At 37.5% G+C, this 11,743-nt stretch overlaps 1 protein-coding gene across 1 annotated transcript in view; it reads right to left on the bottom strand.

The window, feature by feature from the left end:
- Positions 1–11,743, bottom strand: part of LOC107561733 (teneurin-4-like) — a 264,331-nt gene that overhangs the window by 147,502 nt on the left and 105,086 nt on the right. The window contains exon 4 of the mRNA XM_016246207.1: positions 7,327–7,545. Within this exon, the coding sequence (XP_016101693.1) occupies positions 7,327–7,545 (219 nt within the window). The remainder of the gene's footprint in view (positions 1–7,326; positions 7,546–11,743) is intronic.

Genomic DNA, 11,743 nt, shown 5'->3' on the forward strand with positions numbered 1-11,743 from the left:
ATAGATAGATAGATAGATAGATAGATAGATAGATAGATAGATAGATAGATAGATAGATAGATAGATAGAACGACAGACAGATAGACAGACATATATAGTATTAATAAATAAAATAAATAAATTTTTTTGCATAAACCTATTTTGTCTTTTTATGAGATTCACTCATCCCACTTGGAAAGTGCAGATAACGTGTAGAAAGTTCATAGCCTGAGAAAAGCCTATTTTCATTTATAGTAAAAAAATCTGAGTCTCACTCTTGACAGTAACACCTGAGAGTGAGAACTCATATGACGTGCCTCAGACACCCGATCAAATGTGCAATGTGTGAGACTGGCTGCAGAATGAATCCAAATCTCTCCACAAGACAGACAGATCATTAAACGATGTCCGCTGCAACTCTAGCAGCTAAAAACAGGAAGAGCGGCAATAGATCGCTGAAAATTTGTCTGTCCTGCTAGGGTTTGATTTCTGATCGCAAATGTCTGGATACAGGTGGCGGATATGGTTTTCCGAACAGTGCAAAGAGCCGACATCCACCTTGAGTGTTAATGGAAGGTTGTGTGTCTGTGGTTTTCACACTTTATTCCTCCATTCAATCATCAGTTAAGGTGTTGTTCCTAACCATTAGGAAAGACAGATACAAGCGGGAATACAAGCTGTCTTCACGGGTTTCATATGAAGGCTAGCAGATATAGCTTACGGCGCTCAGAACCGGTCATGCTCTCAAACTCATCAAGTGTGAGTAACTGACGGCCTCGCTGACACCTTCACAGTAATACTGAAGAAATAAATACAAACAAATATATCTTGCTGCATTCGAGCTTGTTGATTCGAAAATCATGTAGGATCAAAAGCAACCCTGTTGAAAAAACCAGCATATGCTGGTTAGGTATGTTTGACGCTGGGATGCTGGTTTATGCTGGTCCTTTGCTGGTTTATGCTGGTCATGTGCTGGTTTATGCTGGTCATGTGCTGGTTTATGCTGGTCCTTTTGCTGGTTTATGCTGGTCCTTTTGCTGGTTTATGCTGGTCATGTGCTGGTTTATGCTGGTCATGTGCTGGTTTATGCTGGTCCTTTTGCTGGTTTATGCTGGCCATATGCTGGCAAAGGACCAGCATAAACCAGCAAAAGGACCAGCATAAACCAGCACATGACCAGCATAAACCAGCACATGACCAGCATAAACCAGCACATGACCAGCATAAACCAGCACATGACCAGCATAAACCAGCACATGACCAGCATAAACCAGCACATGACCAGCATAAACCAGCACATGACCAGCATAAACCAGCAAAGGACCAGCATAAAGCAGCATCCCAGCATCAAAACATACCTAACCAGCATATGCTGTTTTTTTCAACAGGGAAATGTGCTGTTTTTCATTAAATTGTGTAATTTTTGTGTCCCCTTGGGTCCTGAAGACATATTTGACGTTGAAACGTGCAGATGGCTCTGTCTGGCACTTTGTTATCTCCATGGTAACCTCACAATGGATTATCTAAATAAAGCGATGATTCATGAGTATACAGTGTACATTTACAAAAGGTGACAATGCATTAGGAAAACAGCTGGCTGGTTGCAATTAGAAATATGGACTGTGGTCGCATCCTGGTGTCTAGCTGAACACATTATATAAATAACTTGAATGTTCTCATTAAAAATAATCGCAGGTGAAACTCGCGGGAATGGCGAGTAGGAAAAGGCTCACCCTTGGTGCCCTCTGCAGCTACACCATGTGTTGCTTATTAAATCACTCTTCCCCGTCTCGCAGTCTCTCTGGTGGATATATGTTCCGGTGTGACCCCGTAAACCTCATTCGCTTCCCTCGCACCAGCAACGTGGGGGTGGAGGGGGGTGGGGGCGTGATTAAATAAGTTCTGATGAAACCCAACTGATCTAAATGCAGAGCTGCAGAGTGACCCCGCTGCTTCATTTCCACCCATTCATTCCTGTCTGGTCAACTGCAAAGGCATGTTGTGCAAGCCCTTAAAGAGGAGATCCATACACCATTAGCGGCCCACTGTGGCCCGAACCCCATGCTGCTTGGTGTAAAAAGATGCTAAGACAAGGGGGGCTCTGTGGTGAAGAACAGGGACTCAGCAGGGAGCCCATGGCCCACTAGCCATCTCTCCAGGAAGAGGACCCTGAGAGAAAGCCAGGGGCCATGGAGCAACACATGCTCAATAAAAAGACCTCAAGCTTCAACGAGTCTGTCCCATCAAGCTAACAAGACCTAGCGGGCGTAGAGATCTTTTACTCTTTCTTTTCTACGTTTTCCAGCTTGCTTAATCTCAGCCTCTTTAAATAAAAAAAGACATCTGGTTCGTAAACTATAGTTGAGGGAATTTCTGCAACAAAGATAGATGAATGGAAAAAGACAATACAGCTGAGAGCCCTTTGGTCGATAGAATGCTACAGATGCATTTTTTGTTGATAATGTAGAATCTCTCTGGGAAAAGTGAAATTGCCTCAGCCTGATAACTCCATCTCAGGTTGATAGCTCAAAGTAGAGATTCATTTTAGGAAGTGCAAAGATTTCCTGGTGGTGAAATTTGTGCATATAACTCTACCACTGTGGCCAGATTCTGCTTTATGTTGTGTTTAAACACTCTGGACTTGATATTTCAAATGCTAATCACCTCTGTATTCGTGATTCGATACTTCAGCTCTCCACAGATGTCAGGTTTAACCATCCCATGTTCTTATGTGTAATTCCTCTTCAATTGCCGGAAAAGCATACCAAATTCCTTTGAAAACATGCTCTGTGTTTGAATCCACAGTCCGAAACCCTGAGCTAAGCCTTTTCAGCTTTAGTCTCAGCACTGGATCACATTTCTGGAACTACAGAATAACCCGTGTTTCTGAAGACACACAAAATCATATAGACACCAGCAACATGAATCTGGGCCTTTAAACTCCCTTATCGTTTTACACGAGAAGCTTACCCTGTCCATGCCCTTTCTCTCTCCAGAATTTGACAAATCTGTAATGCTGAGCTGAATCGGGCTGCAGAATAAGGTCAGTTAACACAACACAGTAAACAAAATTTGAATATGCTCCCTTATTATCCAGACATGGTGAACAAATGGGAATGGGAGGTATTAACGCATGTCATTGTCAACCCTAAAAAACATATCCAAATAGTACAGGCTCAATCCCACACGACACAAATCTTTCAAGACATCTGCTTCTGTTTACGTGAGAGCAGGGTGAAAAAAAATGGGTCAGAAACTGTGAAATATTTGACACTAACTGCGCTAATTAATCCACAGTGTGTTTTGGACTGCAATTTCTGCCACTCAGCATGAGCGTGTAGGCACCTCTTCATTAAAAACCAAGGACTGTACCGTAAAGGACGTGACCACCTCTCCAAAAGTCTGTCGTTACTCCATCGCTCTTATTAAGCCTTGAGCTATCTGGCATATCCATATTAGTGATATGCTAATACTTGGTAAATGAAGGCAGCTGGCTGTTTATTCTCAGGTAAAAAAAAACTATCCCAATCTCAAAAATCAAGAAAAAATGACTCATTAGGTTGTTTAAGTGAATAAACAGCAGCTCTTCTCTTTTCTTATTATAATTGTGTCCTTTTTCTGTTTTAAGGCTCAGCAAATACAGCTGCCAAACAATCAGAAATGACAATGAGGGTGCTCTTCAAAAGAGCATGCTAATTTCCATAATTTACCACTTGTTTACCTACAATCACAATGGCTACTCTGACAAGCGTATTTACTAGCAGGTGACTCAAATTGGCATTTCAATGAAAAAAGACAAGGGAACCAAATTCAATATGAATATTTTCTGGCGGTTTTCAAAACCTGAGAGAAGATGACAGCTATAAAATTAGTAATTGATGGCAAAGAATAAGTTGTGTGGCAGGACAGACATCTAGATGTCAATTTAAATTAAACTGGAGTCACTCTGAATTAACCGAACAGTGTGAACAGAACCGTATTTAGCAGTCCAAACTGTACTGACAACCATATTGTGCCACTGTATGAACAAAGCCATCAAGAGTTTGGTTGTTTAATGCCAAAACGACCGGCAGTGCAGGAGCCACCCGACATCTGAAGAAAAGTTACAGACTCGTAAGAGGCGAAGTAAAGAAATCAGGATCAAACCTTGCACGACCTCATGTAACACAGCACAGCCTCTGGCAGGAATCCCACTATTTTACTACCAGGGATGCTAAGCTTAACTCCAGCGCATAAACGTCCTCTTTCACGGCACTGTGGTGTGCTACTTTGTCTCAGTCAAATAGAGCCTTATGGTGCCTTGCATAGCTCGGAGGCAAGAGACCGATTCCTTTGGTGAGTGTACTACCCCTCACTGGCAGCCCGAGGGTAACCTATATACCAATGCAAATCACAGCCATTTGTCGGAAAGATAAATTCTGTTTTAGCACTGGGGTGCCACCGTTAGGTGACCAGGATGGTAGCAGGCTGCTGCGTGGAGAAGGGAAAGTTCTTGCCACAGGAGGGTAATTCATTGCTTTACGGAGGGCCGTGTGGAAACAGGCAGGCGCAAACCTCTTGAGCTTGATGTAATTCCAGCCTTGGGTAGTTAACTTGTAAAGGCTGATCAATTATTTACAGCATTTTCTTTTGTTCTACTCTGTAAAGAAGCCTTGAAGGAGACGCTGAGAGCTGCTAGCAATGACAGGCTTCATATCGACTGCTCAGCATCGGCATGCTCTCTGCTCTCCTCCAATTATCAAACTGACGTGAAGCTTTCTTATCTGAAAAGCATGTTGACAAATCTCATTTCTAATTTGGTTAGCTGTTGCGTACAAACATCTTGCAGCACAGACATCAAATTCAGAACAATAAGTTCATAAACACTATGATGGGTCATTATTGCCAACTACACTATCTTCATTTTGTTACATATAACCTTTTCTATTAGCGACGGTGCTTTATAACGTCCTTCCACAAGTAACAGGATGTTAAAAGTAGTTCAACTTTTTAAAACACATCAAAGCACATGCTTAGTAAATAAGTTCATTATATTTGAACAATGGACGACAATAGCAGCACAACGCAATCACCTCATCATGCGCTTTTCATCAGCAGCTCATTAGTGAGGACACAGTAACTTGTAAAATTGATTCACTGTGGTTAAAGTTCCTGCTGTGCTGGTCACTTTTTTCCCCAGCAGGGCATGCCATCAAGCTTTTTATCATTTACAGGCTTTCAATTGATTTTATCTTTCATTAAAACTTCTTGACCTTTCTAACACTACTCAAAGTTAAAGAAGGCAACTCTACAATGATCTGAAACAGATGCAAATTATTGCAAGAAATAAAGCACTGCATGTGGACAACAACAAACTCGATCTTACACCTAAACTGCATAAGTAAACTGCAATCCAGGTCATCCAAGTAGTGATGTATATCGTGAGCCACTTCATAAGTCACGGCACAGGGTGAAATTAGTCATGACAGCTGCAGCGAGGGTTAGCCTGCCAAAGTCTACATTCAAACAGAGAGTGCACACATGAATGTCCAGAATGCCAAGAATACATTTTTTAAATAAATAAATGTTTTAATGAAATTAAATATATGGGATCTTCTCAAGTTAAATAAATAGTCATAAAAAATTTAAACGTTTTGTACATTTGGTATAGACTATTGCTTATGATGAAAATTCAATGCATCAATTATGGAATTTAATAATAATAATAATATAATCACAAATTAAATTCTTGACTACATTTTTAATTCAAATATTTCAATTATAATTATTCAAATATTATTTATTTACTTATTGCCATTCAAATTCCATTTTTTACATTCATCAACTAGATTGTTTTAATCAAAACTGAATTTTGATCAAATTTCAGATTTCATGGTACATTACATCATTTAGTCAATCTTAATTTAATCAACTTGTCTGAGCAATATATTTATTCTGTATCTGATAGTATATGCCATGCTTAAAGGGATAGTTCACCCCAAAATTTAGATTTTGTCATCATTTACTCATGTTGATCCAATCCTGTATGAGTTTCTTTCTTCTGCTGAGAACAAAATAATATATTTTAAAGAATGTGGGTAACCAAACAGTTGACGGTAGCCATTGACTTCCATAGTATGGAAGAAAAAAATAAGCTGGAATTTAATGGCTATCGTCAACTATTTGGTTACCTGCATTCTTCCAAATAACCTGTTTTGTGTTCAGCAGACATTTTTGGGTGAACTATCCCTTAAGGTTAATTTCTTCAGGGTGAATTCAGGCAAATTGGTACATTTTGGTCATTTAAAGGGGTCATATGATGCGATTTCAATTTTTCCTTTCTCTTTGGAGTGTTACAAGCTCTTGGTGCATGAAGAAGATCTGTAAAGTTACAAAGACTAAAGTCTCAAATCCAAAGAGATATTCTTTATAAAAGTTAAGAGTCAACCACACCTACCTAAAACGGCTCATTCTAACACGCCCCCACACGTCTACGTCACGATGTGGGAAGATTTGCATACCGCCGCCCAAATGTTCACGCAAAGAAAGAAGGCGTAACTTTTATTCTCGCTGTAGTATTGTTGTTGCCGCCGCTGCCATGTCATGAAGGTGCTGTGTGTTTCGTTGTGAAAGCGAAACTACTTTGTTTGGCCTTCCAAAAGAGGACATATGGGATGTGCATGAGCAGAGCAGCTGGACTGAGTCTCGTCCTGCTGGGAAACGGCATCACAGTATGGTAAGGGGCGTACTATTTCTGTCACACGCTTGAGGCAGTCGGCCAATCACAACACACTGAATAGCTGGCCAATCAGAGCACACCTCGCTTTTCCGACCGATGAGCTTTGTAAAAATCGATGCGTTTCAGAAAGGCGGGGCATAGAGGAGAAACAATAATGTACATTATATGGAAAATAATGTGTTTTTTTAACCTTAAACCGCATAAACACATTGCATTAGACCAAATACACAACATAATGTTATTTTTAGCAACATCATATGACCCCTTTAAATTTACTTGAATCACTCTATATTACAAAATCATTCATCTAACACAATTAAGAGCTGCGAAAGATTAACACAACTCAATATTAACAGAAATCTTTAGAAGTATAGAAACTGGAGTTCAACAGATTGCAATAAATCTTCACCATCTCTGACACGCCTCACTTCTGAACCCCAGCCGGAAGCTTCTCTTCTCAGCAGGCCTTAGTTAAAAAAGTTCCTGCTAACATGTGATCTCCACTGCTACCCAAAATATCCAGAAAAAAATGAATGTTCGGCCTGTGGCTACCTCTACAAGCTCCACAGCTGGTCCAGCAGGGGATGTCGAGACCCCTCTAGCAGGCAGCGATATTGAGAGGGACTCACCGTTAGGAGTTGCAATGGCTGGAGCGCCGACGTTCCCTGAGCCGGTTTTAACTAAGAATGAATTGGGGCCAAACTCATCTTCTGACTCAGAGTCCCGGCCGGCCAGAGCCCCACTGTTACCTAGCAACCTTCCCTGGCCCTGATTGGCTGCATGGGAAAAGGGAGGGGAAGGGGAGTCGACAGGGGAAGAGGAGGCAGATGAGCAATGAAGAGGAGGACCTGTAGACCACAGACACAAACAACACATGGGGGAGAACTTAAAACACATCTCCGGATAATACCACATAACCAAACTTAATAAATGAACAGCAGCACAACCATGCAGAGAGAATAAATAAAGGTCATGAATGCGCAGATATAAAAGCTGTCTGTCTTGATTCATCTGTCTTTGAACTTTAGATCTGCCCAGCTGACAGAGAGATTGACACAATTGATACAACTTTTTAGCTTTGTGACTCCAAAAAGGATTTTTTTTTTCTTTTCATTTTCCAAAGACAGATTGACAGACTAACTTTAACAAAACAACAAATGAAACATTCAGAAAGAATCACTGGTGATCAAGAGTGATTGAAACTATTAATCAACGGTGAATAAATCAGTCATTGAGTGAATCTCACAAAAACATATCCAGGTCACCCATAAATTATAAGAAAAAAAATAAATTACATTTTGCATAAATAAATCAAAGCCTATTTTGTTAAGTTGTCAATTCATGTTAATTCACTATATTTTTAAATAATTTAGATCTGCATACATACAAGGCAGCACAAAAAAAATAAAAATTATATATATATATATATATTTTTTTTTCTTTTTTTTTCTCCGATATATCAATACTTTAAAACATAAAAATATATATACAATTTATTTTACAAAAATGCACAAAAAAAATAAAAATTATATATATATATATATATTTTTTTTTCTTTTTTTTTCTCCGATATATCAATACTTTAAAACATAAAAATATATATACAATTTATTTTACAAAAATGTTTTTTACTTTTTTTTTTTTGTAAAATTAGCCAGACGTATGAAAAATAAGCAAACTAACTAAATTGCATTTTTATAAATAATTAAAATCTGAAAAAAAAGAGTTAAAGGCAGCACAAAAAAAAATAATATATATTGATACTTCAAAATGTAAATAATATTGTAAATATACATTAAAAAATTTGATTAAATGTACATTGGGTTGGGGTAAAATAAGCCAGACATGACCTAGTTCTTGAAAAGTTTTGTGAGACTGACCCAAATTACATAACAAAATCAAATGTACACATCAAGTTATACAAGCATTGATATTACAATACTTTGAAGAAGTAATAGAACAACTTCCACAGCATATGAGAATGAAATAGCCTGCTGGGCTATCACACACACACACACACACACACACACACACACACACACATGTCTGGTGAGTTAAAGGCAGCACAAAAAAAAATAATATATATTGATACTTCAAAATGTAAATAATATTGTAAATATACATTAAAAAATTGGATTAAATGTACATTGGGTTGGGGTAAAATAAGCCAGACATGACCTAGTTCTTGAAAAGTTTTGTGAGACTGACCCAAATTACATAACAAAATCAAATGTACACATCAAGTTATACAAGCATTGATATTACAATACTTTGAAGAAGTAATAGAACAACTTCCACAGCATATGAGAATGAAATAGCCTGCTGGGCTATCACACACACACACACACACACACACACACACACACACACAATGTAAATAATATTGTAAATATACATTAAAAAATTGGATTAAATGTACATTGGGTTGGGGTAAAATAAGCCAGACATGACCTAGTTCTTGAAAAGTTTTGTGAGACTGACCCAAATTACATAACAAAATCAAATGTACACATCAAGTTATACAAGCATTGATATTACAATACTTTGAAGAAGTAATAGAACAACTTCCACAGCACATGAGAATGAAATAGCCTGCTGGGCTATCTCACACACACACACACACACACACACACATGTCTGGTCAGCTCTCCTTGTGGGGACTCTCCATAGGCGTAATGGTTTTTCTACTGTACAGACCGTATGTTATATTGCCCTACACCAACCCTACCCCTAAACCTACCCCTCAAAGGAAACTTTCTGCATTTTTAGATTTTAAAATGATTTAAAAAACTTAATTCTGTATGATTTATAAGCTTTTGTACCCGTGGGGACCACAATTTAAGTCCCCACCGTGACACAAGTCCCCATGAGTCTGTGTGTAGTCATGTTTAAGTCCCCACCAGGATATATAAACCAGTACACACACACGCACTTGATTTGTTCCCACTAAAATTGTGCTAATCTTTTGTTTTTGAGCAAACCCTTGTGAGATATGAGACTGCATTAGAACAATAGCAGCATTTTTACATACAATTCTGTGGCAAGATATAAATATCCACAAGTGAACATTTCAAGTACAAAAGAACTCACACAAGTTCACAAAGTTTGCCCAGCTGTAGGACTTATATGGGTTTTATACTGAGAACAATGTGTTTTAGTCTTTCCTTATATTGTCATGTGGAAGGAGCTGACATGCTGACAGGAAGTATCATTCAACGTTAAAGAAAAATGTTGCCTTATATTTCTGGTACAAACACATGCAATTACTGCTAGGACGAGGTACAGCTGATTGAGTGAAAGAGAATTAAGAAACAATTAGTGAAATTACCGTATGATTCAGTAAAATGCCAATCAAGCCTCCCCTCTGTTCAGTCTTAAAGATGGAAGTCTTGTGTTCCATACTCATCATTCATCACTTTAATTTGACAAGTCTTAAAAGACAGTATAATATAATAGTCCATCTAAGATGAGCAGAAAAACTTGCAAAGATAACATGGTAAACATAATTTTACTTTCCAGGCTAAGTCAAAATAAACATGTTTATTTACTACTTTGGTTTGTAAGTAGAAATTAGCTGCAACACTGTTCAGCTGCAACAAAAAGAATTCAACGCAAAAACATACAATGTTAGTTATTCCTTCATTCTTATGTAAATTGTGCCAGATTGCACATAGAAAGTCTTTACACAGGAATTATTTGTGCTTGTGTTTCATGAACGAGGTCACACGACTGTTTGATCAACATTTGAATGGTGCAAAAAACTTTCTATACTGTAATGGTCAGGTTATGAAATTACAGTGAATAGAGGGGCTTTGACTATATTAAATGTTTAGATACTGTATATCCCGTTCTAAAAGAATACTTCATTGATTTCATGGTGAAGCTTGAAAGTCTCTGAAGTGGAAATCTCTGAATCAACCAGCATTCAATCTCTGATCTCCTGCAGGGATCATGGCGCATAACAATGGAGGTTATTAAGAGAGCTGTAGAACTGGTTTGGTACAACTGAGGAGGGAAAGGAATACGGATTTTTTTTTAAACTTGCCTAAAGGCCAAGCTTGTAACTATTAGTGTCCATAACCTAAAATATCAGTTTTGCCGTGTTTCTCTTTGGTTCGCTGTGCTGACTGCACTCTCACATTCTTGTTTCACTCATTACTCTAATGAGCCTGAATTCCTTTCAATTAAGTCTGAATTATATACACAGCTTTATTTGTAATCTGGGACAATTAATCGGAAATAAAAGCCAGAAAAATAACCTTCCTAATCATGAGTCAAATCATTTGCCCTGAACAGCTTGCACAAAACGTTTGAGTAATTGAGTTACTGAAAAATACGAATTTAAATCTCAAAACATCCTACAGCGAGTCTAATTTTCCATAAATCACTTCTTCTCTGACAGAAGACTACTTATTAAAGTCCTTTAAAAGTGTTGAAAGTCACAAAAAAGCATGAGCAAGTTTTGCATTCCTGCGCACACAGAGGGTTTGCATTTGTCTTACGAGCTACGTTTTTAATTAATTCTACCTTGCGTAATTTATTTTCATTTCTCTGACTTCCAGAAGCGCTATGAAAGAGAGGAATGGGAATTATGAAGGTGAAGCAATTTTTTTTTGGGGGGGGGGGGGAGTTACTAGGCTACAGCATGCTTAGGTTGCTAAGGTATTTTGGGTGTTTGTTTACTGGTCCAAGTCAAAGAGCCCATCAACCTGTTTCTCTGATATTATTATTATTATTATTATTACCTAATAAATATTTAGTAATATTTGTTTTAATTTTATTTACATTAATATTATTATAATTAGTAGTGGTAAAAGTATTATAAATCAATATAAGTTTAATAATATATTTAAAACAATTATATTTATTATTTTATGTGATATAATATAAAACATTTAAACGTAGTATTATTATTAGTTTAAACGCAAAATAATATACATTAAACAAATTAATATTGATTTTCAATAATTGTGTGTTTATTATTAGTAATAGTTTATTAATAGTATACATTATTATTATTATTATTATTATCAGTAGTAGTTATAG

This window comes from Sinocyclocheilus grahami, unplaced genomic scaffold (genome assembly GCF_001515645.1).
Source record: "Sinocyclocheilus grahami isolate Dianchi unplaced genomic scaffold, SAMN03320097.WGS_v1.1 scaffold790.1, whole genome shotgun sequence".
Lineage (NCBI taxonomy): Eukaryota > Metazoa > Chordata > Actinopteri > Cypriniformes > Cyprinidae > Sinocyclocheilus > Sinocyclocheilus grahami.